The sequence below is a fragment of the Aotus nancymaae genome, unplaced genomic scaffold (genome assembly GCF_030222135.1).
Source record: "Aotus nancymaae isolate 86718 unplaced genomic scaffold, 86718_ANA_hifiasm-v0.15.2.pri h1tg000058l, whole genome shotgun sequence".
Taxonomy (NCBI): Eukaryota; Metazoa; Chordata; class Mammalia; order Primates; family Aotidae; genus Aotus; species Aotus nancymaae.
The window spans coordinates 27251079-27273744 of NW_026988472.1; the positions used below are offsets into that span (position 1 = coordinate 27251079).

Sequence of the window (22666 nt, forward strand, 5' to 3'; positions counted from 1 at the left end):
CCTGCCTCAGCCTCCCTAGTAGCTGGAACTACAGGTGCACACCACCACACCCAGCTAATTTTTGTATTTTTTAGTAGAGACAGGGTTTCACCATGTTGGTCAGGATGGTCTCAATCTCTTGACCTCATGATCCGCCTGCCTTGGCCTCCCAAAGTGCTGGGATTACAGGCGTGAGCCACAGTAGGTATTTTTAAAGTGACATAAATGCTACTGCAATTAATAAAATGTGAAATCATATTACAATATTACTGAATTCAGAATAAGTTGATTTTGTCACTATTTTTCTCAATCTATGCATGCTAGATGTATAGTTATTATATAGAGGCTTATAACATTTTTAATATTTCAGAGCCATGCTCATGATACTTTAAACAAGGCACTGTTTAAAGATCACTGGATTGGGAATTAATAAACCTGGGATCTAGTTCTCATTTGTTCTCTTGATGGCTAGGGTCTGGTGGTCTTGGGCAAATTATTCAACCTTTTGTGCCTTGGTTTCTTTAATTGATAAATGATGGGGTTTTCCCAGATAAATCTCTTCCCAACTTAATATTACCAGATGTAGCATCTATGGTTTAGGATGTATAGTATAAATTAACTTTCCTGAAATCTTCTCAAGTTACTATAACATATATTTACATAGCACTGAAAACTAAGTTTTGATAACTTACATTTTATAAATAATTTACTTATTTTTACCATTATAATAATTCTGATTCTTTAATCACTGAAATATCATTTTGGAAACAGATGCATGAGAGAATTCAGACTTGTTATGGTTTTATCTATTCAAGTCGCCTAATTTTGGTATCCACAAGCTTCCATTGTCAATAGGGGAAGATTATCCATTTTAGCAATACAATCTCTGATAACTTCAGCCCATATGCCCTTCAATTCCAGTTTTTCATCACATTGAATGGGAATATGAGGCTCCAAGAGTAAATTGACCCTGCTTTCTCTTTAGAAATTGATCTTTCTACCTAGCTCTTTGCTTCTGTTCAGTTCCTGTATTCCACAGAAAATATAGATTAGGTATTAAAATCACAATGATCATCTAACAATTTCTAAATAGAAACAGTTATTAAGTATAGCATTATCATGGCTTTGAGGTAGTACAAAAGTAGGAAACAGAGCTTTAGTGACTTTTTTTCATTCTATCATATTACAGGGCAAAAATGAAGAATTTTACTAATTAAAAACTGTACACATATATTTAGTTTCCATCAATATTTAGTAATTATGGTTCTCAAGATGTATAATTCCTTTCCTTTCTGTTTTCTGTAGTTTGATAAACCCTAGATGGGAGTTAATGTTGTTTCAATTAGGTTTATTTGACTTCTTTTATGTGGTCAAATTTCATGCAATAAACTGGAGATTCTGTAACATATAACTTGATAAAAATTTTCTCCCTTTATATCTTTTTGTTTTAAAATAATGGATTAATGTAGAGTGTAATTTAAGAGTAGAGGAAATACATTTTACTTTTAGTTATTACCTATATATCTTGGGGAAAAGTATTATTATTTATTATTTTATAATATTTAAGTATAATAATAATACTTAAATAAAAGTATTTATTATTATTTTTCTACTAATGAAAAAATAGCATGATTTTCTATTCTGGACTTTGTAATTAACTTTACCTTGGAATAGTTGAATCTTAAATATAACTTTGTTGTAAGGTTTATTTTCAAGTAATATTTTTAAATGCAAAATTTGGGTGATCTCTACTAAAAACAACTATAGCTACAATAATTGGTTAAAAGAGGCAAATTATAAAAAAGATGTAAGTTGTGACACTGAAATTATAAAATGTGGATTAGGGAAGTAAGTGTGTCAAGTTTTGTATGCAGTCAAAGTTAAGTTATTACCAGTTTAAAAATACCCTTATATAGGATGTTAAAGAAAAAAAAAACGAAAGCCTGTAGTAGCAAAAGCAAAGCAAAAACCTATAGTAGATATACAAATGTAAAAAGTAAGGAACCAAAGTATAGTACTAAACAAAACCATCAAACCATAAAAGAAGACAACAATAACAAAAAAGGAATATAGAACAAAGGATCTACAAAACAATCAGAAAACAACTGTTTAAATGGCATAGTAAATTTCTACCCATCAATAATTACTGTGAATATAAATGGATTAAATTCAACAATCTAAAGATACAGAGTGGCCAAATGGATATTAAGACAACAAGACTCAACTACATGCTGCCCATAAGAGACTCACTTCACCTTTTAGGATACATGTCGACTGAAAGAGAAGAGATAGAAAAAGATGTTTTGGTTTCTATGTAATTGGAAACCAAAAGAAAATGAGGATAACCATACTTCTGTCAGACAGAATAGGCTTTAAAATAAGAAACTGTAAAAAGATATAAATAATGTCATTAAATAATGAAAAAGGCTCAATTCATCGAGAGGGTATAACAATTGTAAATATATATGCACCCAACATTGGAGCACCTGAATAAATAAAGCAAATATAAAGTAATCTAAAGAAAGACATAAACTACAATACAGTAATAGTAGGGGACTTCTACCCCAAATTCAACAATAGACAGAAAATCCACATTAAAAAATCAATAAGAATGCATTGGACTTTATGCTTTAGATAAAATAGAGCTAACAGTCATGTACAGTGCATTCCAACTAACAGCAGGAGAATACACATCCTTCTCAAGTGCACAAGAAATATTCTTCAGGGTATATCATACCTTAGGCCACAAAAGGAGTTCTAACAAATTTAACAAAGTTGAAACCATGTATTTTATGTAAAACAACGCCATCATGGAAAAAGTACGAGTGCAAACAAGGTTTAAATATGATTTACTGATTGATTAAAAAGGGATTATTTTAACCCTGATCTGATGGGATTTCCCCTTTGTAAGCAGCAAAAGTTCAGAATGAAGCAGCTCTGTAAGAGTACGGCTTCACAGATCTTTTTGAATAAACAAAGTTGGATATGTTTCTACTTCAGAAACCATTTACTGTGGGCTCACAGCTTTTCCATATGCTCTTTACACTCTTAATTTTAGGTCCATTCATCAAAAGGATTAAGATAATGAGATTCAAGTCCAAGACAATAGGAAGTATGTGCATCAAAACTGTCATGCTAGTGCTCTGAAGAGCATTGCTATTTCAACAGCATAATTTAAAACCACTGAAACAATATGTTTTATTTATGATTACCTTTCATACTTGCAAAAAGAATTTGACATGGTTTGCCAGGGATGTCTTAAAGAAACAAACATCAAAATTTTATTTTTGTGCTTGTAACAAGGAATTTTTCCTACCTAAGTGTTAACTGTTTTCTACCCTTGATTTTGGTTTCTTTTGTATGGTTGATAGTTATTGCACATCTGGGCATAGTGTGCTTTTCCACAAGTTAAATAAAAACATGAATTGATTTTGATGTAGCTAGTTTCACTGTTTCAGTTAGTGTGTTTTCCACACCTGCAATTCATAACATGTTTACTGACCCAGACCTTTAAAACCCAAATTAGCTCAACACAGTCACTTCAAACCAACTTAAGATAGCAGTTACATTTCCAAGATCATTATGGAGACAGAGTTGAAGACCTCAGTATTTGAATTTGTCAAGCTCATTGGTGTTTTAGTTACAGGAAGTGTTCATATTTCACTTAAGAAATAGCAACTCTGATGATAAATTGAAACTGAAATATAACCAAGGATTAGAAATCTACTTTGTAAGCCCTTAAACAATAAATATACCAATAATCCTCTGTATACTTTTTGTCATGTTTTAGAGCATTCAATTGAATTGTATAACATGATACTAATAAATAATGTTTTTTTTTTTTGGAAACCAAGTGTTGCTCTGTCTCCCAGATTGGAGTGCAATGGCATGATCTTAGCTCACTGTGACCTCTGCCTTGCGGGTTCAAGCGATTCTCCTGCCTCAGCCTCCCAAGTAGCTGGAATTACAGGCATGCACCACCATGCCTGGCTAATTTTGTAATTTCTTTAGTAGAGATAGGGTTTCACCATGTTGGTCAGGCTAATCTTGAACTTCTGACCTCAGGTGATCCACCCACCTTGGCCTCCCAAAGTGCTGGAATTACAAGCATGAGCCACTGTACCTGGCCTATAATTAACTTTAGAAAATATTCCATTATTGAATATCTGGAAATATCATATTACTTATACGTATTAAAAATAAACATATATATAGACCAGAGATATGGTGTCATAGATGAGATTCCTTGGAAAGAGTCTCTGAGATAAAAAGTTGCACACAGAAAGTTTATTAAGAAGTATTGTTGCTATTTATAAGGAAGTGAGGGAGGCAGTATTCGGCAGAGAAAAAGCTCATCCACAATGCAGTTGCTACTGAGGCTTCAACCCATGTGACAGGGACACTGGAGCTGGGTAGTCTTTTGAAGTTCTCCCAAATTGATGCAAATGAGCTGGGACTTTTGTATCTCTGCACTAGCCAAGAGCAGGCACCAGGGAGAAATGTAGCTGTGATCCTTTGCAGATATTATTATTCTGGAGTAGATTCACTCACACCACAAATACTGGGAATAATATTGTGGTATGGGTGCATCTACTCCAGAAGAGGGTCTTGATAAGGCATTACAGCATCCATTACAGACAGGTACTGGCATATTCTGCTTACCCCACAAAGATTGCAATGAGGATGCAAGTAGGAGTAGTGAGGACATAAAATAAATCAATCATTTTCTACTGGGCTTTAATAAATCAGAACCGTTGGAATTTATAGGATGACATTTATTATAGTACTCAAAAAATCTCTTTTAAATCTCCTTAACTCAGAAGAGGGGTTTTAAAAAGTCCACAATTTTCCTGGTCTGTAAATTCCCTCTTTTAAAAAGATATGTGGTGTAATCAAATTTACAAGAAGAAAATAACCCCATCAAAAAGTAGGCAAAGGATATGAACAGACACTTCTCAAAAGAAGACATTTATGCAGCCAACAAACATATGAGAAAAGCTCATCATCACTGGTCATTAGAGAAGTGCAAATCAAAACCACAATGAAATTTCATCTCACACCATTTAAAATAGCAATCATTAAAAAGTCAGGAAGCAACAGATGTTGGAGAGGATGTGGAGAAATAGGAATGCTTTTACACTCTTGGTTGGGAATGTAAATTAGTTCAATGATTGTAGAAGACAGTGTGGCGATTCCTCAAGGATCTAGAACTAGAAATACAATTTGACCCTGCAATCCCATTACTGGGTATATACCCAAAGGATTATAAATTATTCTACTATAAAGACACATGCACATGTATGTTTATTGCAGCACTATTCACAATAGCAAAGACTTGGAACCAACCCAAATGCCCATCAATAATAGACTGGATAAAGAAAATGTGGCGCATATATACCATGGAATACTGTGCAGCCATAAAAATGATTTTATGTCCTTTGCAGGGACATGGATGAAACTGGAAAACATCATTCTCAGCAAACTAACACAAGAACAGAAAAACCAAATGCCACATGTTCTCACCCATAAGTGGGTGTTGAATAATGAGAACACAAGGACACAGGGTGGGAAACATCACCCACTGCGGCCTGTTGGGGGGTGAGGGGGCAAAGGGGAGGGTTAGCATTAGGAGAAATACCTAATGTAGATGATGGGGTGATGGATGCAGCAAACCACCATGGCACGTGTATACCGATTAACAAACCTACACGTTCTGCACATGTGTCCCAGAACTTAAATTATAATTAAAAAACAATGTGTTTTAAAAACAAAAACCACATAATACAAAATTTGCCAGCTTAACCATTTTATGTGTACAAAACGGTAGTGTTAACTATATGCACAATGTTATTCAACATATCTCTAGAATGTTTTCATCTCGCAAATCCAAAATTCCAAACCGATTGAAGAGCTCCCATTGCTCCCTATACTCCAGCACTGGCAATGACAATTCTACTTTCTGTTTCTAAAGAGTTTGACTGCTTTACATACATCATATAAATGGAAGCGTGCAATATTTGTCATTTTATTACTGGCTTACTTCACTTAGCATAATGTCTTCAAAGTGCACCCATGTTGTAGCATATGAAAGGATTTCCTTTTTTTGTGTGGCTGAGTAATATTCCATTGTGTCCTATACCACATTTTTAAATCCTTTTTTCAATCAGTGGACATTTTAGTTACTTCAATTTTTGGCTATTGTAAATACTGCCACAGTAAATATGAGTGTGCAAATATCTCTTTAAGATGCTGTTTTTAATTCTTTTGGATATACAGATGCTCATCAATTTATACTGGGATTACATCACAGTCAGCCCATCATAAGTTGAAAGTACCATGTCAAAAATTTATTTAATATACTTAACCTACCAAACATCATAGCTTAGCCTGGCCTACTTTAAATACGATCAGAACATGTAGATAAGCCTCATCTGGTCAAAATCATCTGGCAACACAGTACATAGCACAGTGTCAATTATTTATCCTCATGATGATGTGGTTTAATGGAAGATTCAGCTTACTAATGCAACCCAGTATCGCAGAAGAGCGAATCATACTGCATATTAGTAGCCGTAGAAAAGATAAAAATTCAAAATTTGAAATATGGTTTCTTACTGAATGCATATTGCTTTCACACTGTTGTAAAGTCCAAAAGTCACAAGTTCCACCTCAGTAAGTTGAGGACCATCTGTATACCCAGAAATGGGAATGCTGGATTATATAATAATTCTATTTTTATTTTTTTTTGAGAAACCTCCATACTGTTTTCCATAGTGGCTACACCTTTTTACCTTCCCATCAACAACGCAGTAGTGTTTCAGTTTTTCTGCATCCTTGCCAACATATGTTATTTTCTGTTTATGATCATGGTCATCTTCATGGTTGTCAGGTAATATCTCATTGTGATTTTTATTTTTCATTTGCATTTCCCTGATGATTGATGATGCTGAGCATCTTCTCAGATACTCATTGGCTGTTTATATATTTTCTTTGGAGAAATGTCTACTTAAATCCTTGCCTGTTTTAAAATCAGGTTATTTATTTTTGATGAATTCCTTATTAATTACTCACCTCAGAGCCTTTTTTATTAAAATATAGATTGCTCAGAACCTTTCAGCTAATTTACTAAATGTTGATCTTGAAGAAGTATTTTCATTTATCTGAATTTAGTTTCCTGTTCTATAAATTGATAATAATCCTGTTTTCCCTGTCCACACCAGAGTGGTATGGTGAGGAACCAATGGAGAAAATTACTAAAAAGGCATTTTTTTGCTGTCCAAATTTTGTGCAAATATATTATTATTGATTCAAACCAAAACAGTCTACATTTTAACACTGTTTAATACTGTTCCATTTACATTGCAACTAATAGTTCCTCTTTTTCTGCCTGATGAAATTCTGGATTGAAACTCTGATGAAACTGTAAATCAGAGTTATAGAACTCTATTTAATATTAATTTATATAATTTATCTGTCTCTCTCTGAATATATTTAGACTATATATATAGACATATATATACACATATATACGTATATATACATATATTTAGAGAGAGAGAGATTACACTTAAGGACTCTGCTTAGTACATTGCACTTGCACCTGATTCTAATTGTGAAAACAACAACAAATTTTAATTGAGACCCTGTTATTTGTCAGACCTTTGGTTTTGTGAAAAAGGAAGAGATTATTCTAATACTTATGTCAAATAGCTTATCATCTTCTCTGGTGGATGAGGCTTTTGAGGGCCTGACACATGGTAGGGGATCTTATTCATTATATAACAACTTTCAAAACACGTTGCTAATTAGTTTGCTACTTCGGGTAAAAATGTAACTCTCCCAAACAAATAAGTGGCTTAGACTGAATTCTGCAGAGAACACTGCTTACCTCATTTTGCTCAGGTTTCACTGCAGAGTCTTGTCTCTAATATTCAGGTAGGAGAAACTCTATTAAAAACAACCCAATAAACAAATCCAAATAAGAATAAATTATTTAATTGAGGAACTTTTTAAGGTGCTCAGAATTTTGATAGAATGGCAGTGTATTTTCCATAATAAGAACTATACAATGTTCTCTAGCTGGTTAGACTCAAGTGGTTATACGGATTTTATTCTGAAACCAGTTTTGGAATTGATGATCACCCTTCATCGATAGCATGGTGTTTATTATGGTTTCATCTGGCTTTTTCTTCCTTTATCTTCTGCACTGGGCTGCCTACTTCTTGGCTCTTATTATTACATACTCTACTTTTTTTCATATACAAAACTCTGCATGCATTAACAGTGAATTTCTGCTAAAACTGTTACTTTCTTCAGCTATCTTGTCAAATGCTGACTGCCTAGTTTATTGGCATTATACATTGACTATGTGAATCTTCCATTCTCTGTGGAATTCCATTCCACATTTTAACTTAAAGACTCTCTCTTTTCCAGATGTGTTCTCTCTGCTGGATAAGCATTTTTCTTTTAATTTCTGTGGCAATAGGAAGAGAATTTTAAATCCTGTTTTGCATGCAAGTGTTTAGTAGGTAAAAATGGAGGCTGTATCAGCCATCTATTGCTGTGTAACAATCTACCCCAAATGTAGATACTCAAAATAAGAATAATTTTTTTTAAGCTCTTGATTCTTGAGACTGCTTGGGGCTTGGTTCAACAAGGTGGTTCTTTTGCTGGACTCACCTGTGCTCATTCAGGTACTTGATGACCACGTGTGGCATTCATATGTCTGGTATAACGTTTTTATATAAGTTGAGACAGTGTGGATGACAGGATCACTTGCTTGTAATTATTTATCAGGCTAGCATAGTTCCATAGTGGTGGAAGAGTTCTAATCACAGCCCAACATCCATGCTTTTTTTTTTTTTTTTTTTGAGATGGAGTTTCGCTCTTGTTGCCCAGACTGGAATGTAATAGCATGATCTCAGCTCACTGCAACCTCCGCCCACTGGATTCAAGCCATTCTCCTGCCTCAGCCTCCCCAGCAGCTGGGATTATAGGCATGCACTACCACACCAGGCTAATTTTTTGTATTTTTAATAGAGACGGAGTTTCTCCATGTTGGTCAGGCTGGTCTGAAACTCCCAATCTCAGGTGATCCACCCACCTTGGACACCCAAAGTGCTGGGATTACAGGAGTAAGCCACTGTGCCCAGCCAACACCCGAGTATTTTTAAGCCTCTGTTTGTGTCATGTTTGCTGATACCTCGTTAGCTGAAACAAGTGACTTGACCAATCCATAGTCAAGGAATGGAGAAATAGACTATGGCTCTTGATGGGAGGATCTGGAATATCTCTTGACAAAAGTGTAAATGCAAGAAGATTATCTGTGGATATGTACTCTGTAGCAGAGATGCTGTCATTTTTGTCACTAAGATACTTCCTATGTAATATTATTTATAATTCTTTGGCAGCAATAGGTTCGTGGTTTACTGTTTCTTCAGTGCCTGCATAATATCATGTGGGTAAGAGAAGCCCTTAACAATTCTCTTAATTTATACTTCTGAGGAATGAGAAAAGACAAACTTGGACAGGCGTAAGTGATGTGCAGCAAAAATTCTAAGCAGCTATATTAATGGTGAGTGGGTGGGGAAAGACGGAAAACCCTTTAAATGGAGACATTCTCCACCATAAACAGTTTTTCTTTCCTCAGGAGACATTTAGTAATGTCAGGAGACATTTTTGGTTGTACATATAGGAGGGAGCTCTGGCCAGGGATACTGATAAACAATCCTGATTCTACAATGCACAGGACAGCCATTCACAACAAAGAATTATCGAGGACAAAATGTCCTTAGTGCTGAGATTGAGAAACCCTGCTTTTCACTGAGTGTATGTAGGATGAATTCATATAATGTTAATTATAGAAGGGCACTTAGATGATGCAAATTAAAACAGGAAAAGGCAAGGATTATTTCTTTATTCAAATTAGTGAAGGAAGGATATATGTTTAAAGTCAGATTGGAGATATTTCTCAAGGATAACATTTAAGTTGTGAGTGGATGCTAGATGCACTTGATTGTTACAATCCATATTTTTATAGCTATATCAAGTGATCCTCTTTCCCAAATTAAAATGGATATTACATATATTTCATGGGTACCATATATTATAAGCTATAGCTTTTAGAGTCAAAAGTATTTGAGTGATGAATAAGTTTTACATATTGAATGACACATGTAGGAAAGATACCTGATGTCACATGATTGTTAGGAGTATGTGCAGTGCTTAAGCACATTGTTTTGTCTTGGAAACATCACTTGTTAATGCGAGATCCTGAACAAGTTTTGTTACCTTGGTAAAAGGGTGATGATAATGCCTACCCTGAAGATTGTTTGGTAAAGATGAAATTAAAGAGGGTTTATGAAGAACCTTGCCAGGCACATAAGAATTGCTGAATAAATGATGGGGGTGATGGCAGTGTTGGTGGTAATTTATCTTACTTATAAGTAGTAGCAAATATTTATTTGGATTTTTAGTATCAAGAAAGAATCTGTTAAAATGTAAGAGAATAGAACCATTAAAATTTAAAAATCTATGGCTCCCAAACTGAACATTTTTTTTAAATCCAAATATACAAATGTTTACCATGAATCCTTGAGTTCTAGTTCTCTGGCCTTGCCTATGTATAGTACAAGCATTTATTGTTCTAAAATGAGAATTACTGATGATAGATGAGTCATATATTTTATTTACTCTTAAGAGAGACAGAAAAGAATGCAGACAAAAATATGTGTTTATGTGTTCATAGTGTTTGTTTCTAATTTTCCGACTTGTATGTGCAGACTGTAAATATTTAGAGGGAAGGGGTGAGATTTTTCCTTACCTACACAATAGGCTGTTCTTAGAATCTGGACGTGATTTCTAATTTTGTTAAGAAGTACTCTTGAACTCTTCTGTAATTCATGAATTCACATGCCATCCTTTTAAATATTCAAAAAGTAAATATTCTCCAATGTTGCTTACATGGAGGAGAGTTATTTTATCTACTGGTGAGATGGAAGGCGCTAACAATCTTTCCGATACCCCGTAGTCTTAAACAGTAATGCAGTTTGACCACATATAACATTGCTGTCTTCTGTTGACACAGAATGATGAGGAGGAAGGGAATATTTAACAGCACTTTTTAGATATTCCCTCATATAATTGTTAATGTGAGTCCAATAACTTACAATTTTGTACATCGAGTGATTTTTCAAATATAAAAGTAAAGCAAACAAAAAAAAAGTTACCCACATTCATACAACAAAACTAGAAATAGAATATGTGCTTCTTGCTTTCTTATCAACCAAAGGAGACCTGTGAATTACAGGAAAACCACGTGTGAATACTTCAAAGGAAATATGCCAAACACATTGTGTATGTGTTTTAAAAGATTTAGTAGCTCCTTTAAAGCTCTAAGTAAAGCTGTTAGTCTGACTAATCATGTACCCCTGAAACCAATTAAATTTTCAGACTAGAGAAATGTTCTTCAAACACTTGAAAAAAATAAGAATTCCTTCCTAAAGCCAACACCTTTTAATTAACAAAATACTCAGAGCAAAGCTGTAGTTTGCAATAGTATATTACACCTACTGTTATTCATGCTACCATTCTGGTGTGCCAGACTTAATTCATTTCAGCTATTTTGAGCTTGATTTTCTGTCTGCTTAAGTATGGGGGGAAAACCACAATTTTAGTAGAGTCATTTTAATTTTCTAATGAATGCATGAGAAAGGCATTATGCTACATAGTATTTCCTCAGATTATCCAGATGCTCTCTCTCTCTCTCTCTCTCTCTCTCTGTGTCTGTCTCTCTCTCTGTCTCCATACATCACACACACATACACACACACACCCATACAATGTGTGTATCTATCTGTCTACCTAGATATACAGTTTAATTTTGTACATTGTAATACATCTGGTTCTGGCATAAGATGATTGAGCAAAAAAACAAACACAACCCACCCAGATCTGTTACTGGAGGGATGTTTAATAGCATAACATCAGAAAGACTATTTTCAGTAAGAACCCTAGGTGGGAAAAGACAATTCCTCCAATGGACTTGAGAATAATACCCTTAGTCTCTGAGGTGGTTAGAGAGGCTGAGATCTGAAGCAGCTAATCCCAAAGCCAGCTTCTTATAATCCAAGATAGGGGAATAAGGCAAGGGGTGGATGTCCAGGCACGATGATCATACTTGGGGTTAAGATTAAATAGGGTACAGAAGAAAGGATTTCCACCAGCTGAAGGGGAAGCCATTTCCCATGTTCCTTAGGGATGACAACTGGAGACCTATCCCAGAACATCACTGAAAATTATATGTAATAATTTATATATCCTAACTCTTTACCCATTCTAGATTATGGGTTCAGGTACTCTCAGAAAAAAAAGTCCTTTTTCAGTCTTTTAAAATATCAAGTTAACAGAAAATATCATTGGCACAACAATATATCCCTGCCTGACCCTTAAAACTGTGAACATGATACTCAGACTCTGCAAAATCACTAACAGATCTGACCAGCCTACACTTTACTGAAAAAGGTGATTTGCATATATTTCTAGTACCATGACAAAGTGTAAAAAAAGAACCTCATATTTGTTAGCTAAAGGTAAAGGCATCTGAAACTGCAGTATGAATCAATGTGAATCAAAGTAATGTTTTTCTGAACAGAATTGGCTCTAATATGTGAGAGGTAGATGAAGATTAGCCTCTTACTACTTTATGTTTTAAAGTGTAGGCCTGGCTTGGTGGCTTATGCGTGTAATCCCTGCATTTTGGGAGGCCAAGGCAGGCAGATCACCTGAGGTCGGGGGTTCGAGATCAGCCTGACCAACATGGAGAAACCCCATCTCTATTAAAAATACAAAATTAGCCGGGCATAGTGACACATGCCTGTAATCCCAGCTACTCGGGAGGCTGAGGCAGGAGAATCGCTTGAACCCAAAAGGCAAAGGTTGCAGTGAGCCGAGATCGTGCCATTGCACTCCAGCCTGGGCAACAAGAGTGAAACTCGGTCTCAAAAATAAGTAAATAAAATAAAAAATAAAGTATATTCCTTGAGACCCAAAATTTCTGACTTTAGAATCCAGCTCTCAACTACTATCGGCTATCCTCTAGGCAAACTTTCAAAATCCTCCAAAACCTAATAGTGGTGCAAGATTTTGTCCATCCTAGTGATAACTAGATTTAAGTAAGAAAATGTTAAAAACTAAAAATGTTTAGGACCCAAAAGAAAGGTGTAATTCTGTTCTTCATAGAGACTTGTTAGTTACACACTTCTATTCTGGTCCTCCCCAAAACATAGAGATCTAGAGTTGACATTGGAAGAGAAAATGAGATTTTGTCTGGAAACACGAGAGAAAAGTTTTCAAGAAGTATAGAAAGTGTGTGAAAGGACACAAGAGTTTGAAATGGCCTGTACTTGTGAGAGGTTGCAGAATAGACATGGGTGTGGAGGAGCCTGGGAAGAATGGAGGAAGATAAGGCTGGAGTGTGAAGTCTGGTTCAGAGTACAGAGCTTAAAATGCTATACGAATGTAGAAGATGCAGAGCCGATAACCATTGTGTGAGAAACACAGGGAAAAGGAGAAGAAAAAAATCCACATAGTCTACATACAGTAAGAACAATCCTAGGAGGTGACTTACATGTATCATGTCATAAAATCCGTAACACAATTGCATTAGATTGGTACTGTTTTCATAGTTACACACGTGAAAACTCTTGAGGGTCAAGATGTTGAGTTTAGCAGTCATAGTATAATTCCTTACCTCAAGATGCCTCAAATCTCAGTGTAATTCCTTACCTCAAGATGCCTCCAATCTCATTACTTTTCCAAGATTTTCTATTTAGGAAATAGTAAGGCCAATTGTCTATGAAGGAAGTACTATTATAATCGCTATTTTACAGAGGAGTAAATGGAGATTTAGTGAGGTTAAGTCACCTAACTAAAGTTACACAGCTAAAAAAAATTATAGAGCAAGTATTCAAATCCAATAGTCTGGTCCTAGAAAGCCTAAATATTCTATACTCTGCTTTCAGATTCAGAGCTATTTCCTGCTTTTCTCCCTCCAATAGAAAAAGATGTATGTGTGTGGGGTTGGGGGCAAATAAACTGACTTACTGTATTTTCTCTCTTTAATATTTGACCTTTCGTTTTCTTCCCCCCAGCAGTGGATCTTCCTCCATTATCTTCTTCTTGTGAAAATAGCTAAAATCACCTAACTAGTAAAAACCTAGGCATGTTTTGTGTTCTAGCCTCCATTCTTTCATTCTAATAAGTGGTTGTTAAATTTTAATACTCACTGTATGTAGAAGACCTCTAAGTTCACTAAAGAGCTTACTGCACATTGACTTTTTTTAAGATTCAAAGGGAGTCAATGGAGCACCTCCTATACTCCAGGACATGTGCAAGATGCAAGAGATAGAGTAGTAAGAAAGACTGATAAGGTTTCCCCTCCCTTTCCCATCAGTGTACAGATGTTCTTCAGGTGGTGAATGCTGGAGGAGAGAAGACCAGAAATACTGGCCTGATGGGTCTATAGATGGGATTATGTGCCCATGACTGGCGCAGAGATGGCTGATTGCTAGACCTCTCCATCTTCCTCTGAATATGCTTCAGCTAATTAATCATCCCAGTGGCATATTTTGTCATCATGGATCATTCTCCCTTTTTGAGTCTCAGACCCTGGCCTTGCTTTTCAATAGATTCCCTACCTCCCTCCCTTCTTTCCTCCCTCCGTCCCTCCCTCCCTCACTGCCTGACTTCCTCTCTCCCTCCCTCATTGCTTGACTGACTTCCTTCCTTCCTTCCTTCCCTCCCTCCCTCCCTCCCTCTTTCCTTCCTTCCTTCCTTCTTTTTCCAAACATACTTTTCAGAAAATAGTAGTCTGCTTGTTGAAGTCTGATAATTTTCTAGTTTCTCATCCTTCACGCTGTTGAAATTTAATATGACGTGATCATTTCCACTTCATTAGGTATTTCTTTCATTGTCAGAAGTGAGTCTTAAGAAAAAAAAATCTCTTGTTTCCGCTCTCATTTGAGGGTCAAATTTTCAATAAGTCACTTTTTTAAAAAGCATTTTCTGACACTTCCCATAAGCTTGAAATCCTTCTAAACTGCTGTATATTGCCTCAGTATACATTGTGTATCTATTTTAGGAACACTCCATCCACATTTGCCAGTCAGCCTGGTGTTCTGCAGTTAGTTCCTACAGTGATATTTTAATTTAGCTCTCATTTCATCCTCACACATGCATCCTCTCTGGAGATTTAGCTCCTTTCCTGGAATCCCATTTAAGATTTCTAGATCTTGTTTGCTTCCATGATTTCTTCTCCTGTACTGTGACACAAAATGCTATTCCTTCTTTACATTATGTTTAATTCTTTCTAGAAAGAACCTCGGAGTAGTCAGACAGCTTTGAGGATTTCTTTATTGCCTCAGTGTTCCTGCCTTTCAATCAGTATTTCTTGACATAAATTTTTTAATTATCTCTGACACTTAAAACACTATCTTTTTCTGTCTGCATTGATCAAGATTAGTTCCTTCATTCATAGAAAACTGTTGGTGTCCCTGAGAATCTTGAGAGGTAAGAAATATTCTTCCATTCTACTCATCTTCTTCTCTAATGAGGAGGCAAACTTAAAAGCACAGTTACATAGCCGTGAAAATTAACAAATGGCTACCTCAGAACAAAAATTCAACGTCTCATTTTTCTTTTATGTTCTTAGAATAGTTCCCTGGTTGTCCATGCCTCTGAGTCTCCCGTTGAGATGTCTTTTACAGCTTTCCTTGAAACCTTTTATTCCAAACTACATAGTCCAATAATTTTGCCACCAGTCTCCTGGTTATATTATGCTCCTGAGGCCATTGTCTATGAACTTGATTAAGCATTCCTTCCCCTCACCACTCACCTCTGATAACCCAGCTGTGTGTTGGTATTTAGCATCAATCCACACCAGGAAGTTCAGCCCTCTTCAATCAATATAAGGCCACACACACACCTTTGACTCACCATTCCCCAAATATCTCACATTTTGGGGTTTTATCTCCAGCTTCTCACCACAGTTGTTCATCACTGTGTTTCTTATTAGCCAAGTGCTTATAAAAACAGTAATATCTAATAACATTATTAGTTACCTACTAGTGTCAGGCGCTGTAATAATATTGTTGTGATGGTTATGTTGCTGTTTCTGGCATTGTAATACATACATTGCTTGTACTATTCATTGAATCTACACTACCTTTTTGACATTTACCCTATTATTATTCCTCTTTTACTGAGAAGGACTGAAACTTTGAGAAGTTATGTGACTTAACCAAGGTCCTAGAGTTCCTAACGCATAAACGGGATTGTCTTCCAGGCATTTGAATTCTAGGACTATACATCTTAACCATTATCATAGGCTGACTTACTCTACAGTGTCCAATACTATTAGTATTAATTTAAGATTTATTTAAGGACTTTGAAACAGTGTTTCATGTCTAAATAGTAAAACTACTAGCTCTCATTTTTTTAAAATGTTGTACCTTGGATTTTTTTTCACTGCTAGTCACTATACTAACAATCTGAAATTTAAAAAAAAAAAAATGATAAACTGCTTCCAGTATAAAATACAGAGCTAAGGCAAGAACATTTCATTGACTTTGATTTCCCTAGGGTCCAGCTCCAAAGTAATTTACTTCCTATTCAAGGAAATCATAAGTCAGAAAGAAGATCTTATCCAATATTGTTTTGTCTTTTATTTCTTGAATAATAATAATAACACAAGTAAAATATATTGCCCTGGCAAGGATTGGAAACTTTTGTTTTCTTTATCACTTCCCCAATGTATATTATTATTATTGAGAAGGATTATTTAAATTAAATTACTTGTCCAGGCATGAGAATGAGCAAAATCATTTTTTAAAAATGTTAAATGTATATTAATGAAAAGGTTAAATTTTCTACCATGTATTACTAAACAAAGTATCCACATTGCTAGAAAAAGTTACATAATGTCATGAATAAGAGTTTGGCTCAAATTGTTGCTCTTCAATTAAATTTGACTTACTGTTATTGAAATCGACTTTTTCGCTTGTGTTTCTAATTTTTCTTTTTCTTCTTTTTTCTCTTTTGCAAACAACCCAAAATATTTTAGCTTCTAGTCAGACTGTTACTCTGGTGACACAACCTGTGGTTACTAAGGAAACTGCCATCTCCAAACTAGAAATGCCATCTTCCTTGATATTGGAGGTACCTGCTCTGGCAGATTTCAACCGGGCTTGGACAGAACTTACTGAATGGCTTTCTCTGCTTGATCGAGTTATAAAATCACAGAGGGTGATGGTGGGTGACCTTGAGGATATCAACGAGATGATCATCAAGCAGAAGGTATGAGAAAAAAAGATAAAATTTGGCAGAAGTTTTCCTTTAAAATGAACATTTCCCACTAATCACTTTACTCTCCTAGAACATTTCCCACCAGTTCTTAGGCAACTGTTTCTCTGTCAGAAAACACATTACTCTCTCTATTCAGCCTAAGTATAATCAAACATATAAATTAATGCAATTAACTAAAGTAGCCATATATTAAAAAGGATATATACCAAAAAAAAAAAAAAAAACCCAGAAACCTTACAAGAATAGTTGGCTGAGTTAAATTTACTAAACAACCTGGTATTTTAAAAATATATTTTACACCAAATAAGTCACTCAACTGAGCTATTTACATTTAAACTGGTTGTTTTGGCACTATGCAGCCACAACATATTGCAGAATCAAATGTAAAAGTCTGGGAATTGATTACTGTCCTCTCTTCTATGTTGTCTGTGCCAGTTTTCCTCCTCCAATGATAAGGATAATTGAAAGATAGCTATAAATTAAAATGAGAAAAGTAACAAAACATAAGATATTTAAAAATACCCTAGATCTTAATGTTGGCATTTATGCAAAGCCATGTTCAAATTAATAGTTTTTAATACAAATAGTGCATTTTTCAACCTCAGTGTAATCAATTTATAACACCAACTAGGAACATTAGAATACATTGATGTAAATATTGTTTACCTAGCTAGATCAAATATACTATACATCTTTTATATTTGTTAACAGTTAAGAAAAATAATTATGGAATTGTTTTACATTGAAGTTTTTTCACTTATAACAGCTTTCAAGCCTTTTTAGAGAAATAGAAAGTTGTGCTGAAGGTATTTCAGTGTTAAAGTACTACCTTTTGAAAAAACTAGAAGTGAGGCAAACAGAGTAAGGAAAATTTCTTTGTAAAATAAATTTCAGCAATTCAGTAGGAATAAAAGTAATTCGATAGTAAACAACCTACATTTAAAGGCCCTGTGCTTGAACACAGAAGACCTGAATTCAGTGCCATTTGCAAATGACAATTGTGGTCAAGCCATCTCTTGGTCTTGGTTTCGTATTCTGAGTACAGAGCACACAGAGTACACATTCACATTCACCATATACTTATGGATATAGATGTAAATAAATATATGTAAATATCACATATAGATATATAAAATTTGCCTTACTTCTGCTTTATAAAAAATAATTATAGCCACATTTTTCAGAAAAAGTAACTGAGGCTCATAGATGTCAAAATCCCAGTAAGTAGCAGAACAAGGATTCAAATCCAAGTCTATTTGATTCCTAAGCCTGTTAATATTTTACATAAACTGCCTGCAAATAATAACTGTAACTGTAATTACTATTTAGTGATTTGTATATATATGTATATGTAGTCTATTTTAGACACTATGCTAAGCATTTTATAGTTGTTATGTACTGATGAATACAGAAACAAGAGGTATATTCTTTCACAATACCATATTAAGTTATACAGTACTCCCAGGACTTGTAGTTACCAAAGGAAGCAATATCTTATAATGTTTAAATCACAGATTTTGAAGTTAGATTGTCTGGGTTCAAAGCTTAGCTCCCAAGCTGTGTGACTTGGGTAAGTTATTCAGCCTCCCTGAGCCCAAGTTTATCTATCTGTAAAATGTAGATAGTTGTACTACCTGCCTTGCAGTTTGTTATCAGGATTGAGTTGGTTAGTACATGAAAACACTTCCTACTTTACCTTGCTTACTGCTTACTGCTAGTATTGAACAAATGTTAGTAATTATATTTGATTCTACCACGAACTCTAGAAATCTAACCAATGATGGCATTTGTATCATGCAAACTGCATATCACATTATAATATGTGGAAATGAGAGCTTGTTTCTACTTCTGTACCCTATTCTAACATTGACATTATAGCTTCCTGTACAAGTTACCTGATAACAGATTGGGAGAGAAAGTCCACACTTCCTTGTGACAGGTTTGTGAGTCCAGCATTTAGGGAAGCCACTGATGTGCTCAGTAGTCTACAGAGTTCTCCAATGAATTTGTTTTTTTTTTTTTTTTTTTTTTTTTTTCAGAAAGGACTGCTAGTTTGATGCCCCCTCACAGAGATTGTCTTTAAATATAGGTCAAAAATTAACCCAGAGGGCTAGATGCGATGGTTCACACTTGCAATCTCAGCAGTTTGGGAGGCTGAGGTGGGTGAATCACTTGAGGTCAGGAGTTTGAGACCAGCCTGACCAATATGGCGAAACCCCATCTCTACTAAAAATACAAATATTAGCCGGTGTGGTGGCACATGCCTATAATCCCAGCTACTGGGGAGGCTGAGGCAGGAGAATCACTTGAATCCTAGAGTGGAGGCTATATTGAACTGAGATTGTGCCATTGCACTCCAGCCTGAGTGACAGAGTGAGACTCTTAAAAAAAAAAAAATTAATGTAGAGGAAAAAAATCAAATCAAAAGTCATTTCTGAGACACAAAAATACAGGATTTATAAATTATATATAATATACATGTAAATAAGTATTATAAAAATATTATATATAGCATATTACATATAATGATATATAATGTACATATATATTTTATTTAAAAATCTAATGTCCCTTCTCTTGCTTGCTGAATAATGGGATGCTTTGCCTGCCCCTTCCTCTTATATTAAAAAATAATTCATAAAGAAATTGTCAGTTACTGGCTTTTATAGCCTCAGTCACCAAATTATGAATAAAATGGTCCTAAATAATCATTAAATAAATGTGCGTGGGAGACAAGATAAGAAGAAGTAAGTTTGGGGAGGATTTTATTATAATTTCAGGAAATAAATATTGATTTTATGTCAAGTTTTAAATAGAGCAATCCCAACTTTAACGTTTGATGTGTGAAAAATTAGGCAAAATTCCAAAAGGGCTTTATAAACTAAAAAAACTGTACTATCACCTATTCATTTTTATTATTTTAACCAACTTTTATTGAGTTGCTACTAAGTACCTGAGAAATATAAAGTTGCATAAGATAAAATATGTAGGTAAAAGAGGTTGAAGGAAGAAAAGCAGTAATAACGCTATGATAGAGATAAATTCTAGGAGAATAGCTAACACATGTTTAGCACTAATGATATGCCAGTCATTGATCTAAGTACTTCATGTGAGTTATTTAATGCTTACAACATCACTGTGAGGTAGATACAGTGGCACACTAAGCATAATAACCTGCCCAAGATCTAGGAGGAAAGAGACAGTGATAAGATTTGAACTCAAGCAGTCTGGTTCCAGAGTCCTCTCACTTAAACCTCATAGTTTTCAACCTCCCTGATACTGTGTGAGTGACGCTGTTGGGACTTTCTTCAGGGAAAACTAAGCCAGGAAAGAGAACAGATGCTAGTGAGATGTTCCTGAAGTAGATAAAACTTAAGCCAAGCGTGAAAGAATGAGTTTGATAGGTTTAAACTGGACTTACCTTGAGTTAAAATAAAGGCAAAGAAAATCTAAAAACATAATTGTTATATTTCACAAGAAATTAGTTGCGTATTATCCATTACATATTTAGTTTTTAAAAGGAAGAGTCACCTTAAATTATTTTTTGAGTCACCTTGAATTATTTGATCTCTCAACCTGCTTTTTCAATTCTGTAAAATGGGGGAGGATAACTTTCACAGGACAATTGGTAGGCTAAATAGGAGTTATAGAAAACTACTTGTTAAATAGGAAAGAACTACATTAAATTTAAATATTCACATTAAAAAAAGAATGAGTTTGAATTACACAGCTAGATAAAATGAGAAGGGCAACTCAGGCAGAGGGAACAGACTGTGCTTTTCAATGAGATGGAAAACCATAGAGTATGTCATAGGAATTGTGATTCCATATGGCTGAAGTTAAGGGTATATGATGAGGAAGAAATTGATGAGGTTGAATAGAAAGAACTGGGGCTAAACAATGGGAATCCTTTGTTGCCAGACTGAAGAATTCTGATGATGGCCTACAGGCAGAGACAACCCTGAAAGGATTGTAAACAGGAAAATAAAATCATCAAATACAGTTTAGTTACCTATCAAGTAGGGCTCTCTGTGTGCAAGCAACAGAAATCAGTCTCTGATTAAATCAAGCAGAAAGTAAATGTACTGTGATCAGCACAAAGGCAATGGAACAAAGCTTACAAAAGGAAAAAGATCTGAGCATGCCTTCCTGGGCATGTGGCTAACAAGAACTATTCCAGGCTCTTTGTGATACTCTCTTTTCTCCATCCTGTGTAACTCTGTTCAAATTTTAAAGTCTTAAAAGAGAGTCCAGTTCACCTTGCTTGGGTCACATGTTAATACATGAGCTAGAAGAGCAGAAAACTCTTGTTTAAATCCCTCTTCTCCCAAAGTCTCAAATATAAGGAAAGGCAATTCTCCCGAACAGAAACTGAGGTCTACTGGCAATAGAAGAAGGAAATGATTCTGACCAACCACTAGACGATAATTGTCCACTGAACTCAGTCAATAACATGTAGAATAAGTTGGAGGATAGAGCAAATAAAGGTGATTCGTAGGAGGTAATTGTTATGGTCTAAAGCAAGCTTGTCCAACCCATGGCCCATGAGCCACACATGGCCCAGTTTGGCTCTGAATGTGGCCCAACACAAATTTGTAAACTTTCTTAAAATATTATGAGATCTTTTGTGTGTGATTTTTTTTTCACTCATCAACTATCATCAGTGTTAGTGTATTTTATGTGTGGCACAAGACAATTCTTCTTCCAATGTGGCCCAGGAAAGCCAAAAGATTGGATACAGCTGATCTAAAGCAACAGGTTAATCTACTCAACTTTGCAGCATGTAGACCTGAAGTAAAAACCATTTATATACCAGTACCCTAAATACAAATTTGTTTGACCATGACACATACAATAATTGGTTCTCAGTAAATGTAGATAGCTTGATGGATAATGTGAATGCAATGTGATAAAGAAGCTTCATATTCAACAAAGATTGGAATGTGAGGATTATAATTATAATTCTAAAGCATCAGAAGTTAGATAAGATAATGCAATAAGACATTTTATGACTCAAGGCAAAGTTAGTTATGGATTCAGACCAAACCTTAGACTCGTAGTAATTCAAGTAAGCTAACCTTTTACTAGCTTTAGACTTTGAACTCACAAAACATATATTTGGTGAAAACCTTATGTTCTCCTTTAGTATGTATTGCTTGATTAAAGTATCATTTTAGAAAATAGGGAGCTTCTCCCATTTTGAAATAAAAATAATTTTTACTAAGTGAATTATATTCAGCAAAAAAATGGAAGCTAAAATTACCACTTCATTTTTTTAAGTTTTAAAAATATAGCCATTTAAAAAAATAAGCAAATCTGCTTCATT

The 22666-nt window shown here is 34.9% G+C and overlaps 1 protein-coding gene across 12 annotated transcripts in view; it reads left to right on the forward strand.

The window, feature by feature from the left end:
* The window catches only part of DMD (dystrophin), a 2277745-nt gene that overhangs the window by 1591868 nt on the left and 663211 nt on the right, over window positions 1-22666 (forward strand). For all 12 annotated transcript variants that reach the window (XM_064364425.1, XM_064364424.1, XM_064364427.1 and 9 more), the window contains one exon: window positions 17099-17331. In XM_064364425.1, the coding sequence (XP_064220495.1) occupies window positions 17099-17331 (233 nt within the window). The remainder of the gene's footprint in view (window positions 1-17098; window positions 17332-22666) is intronic.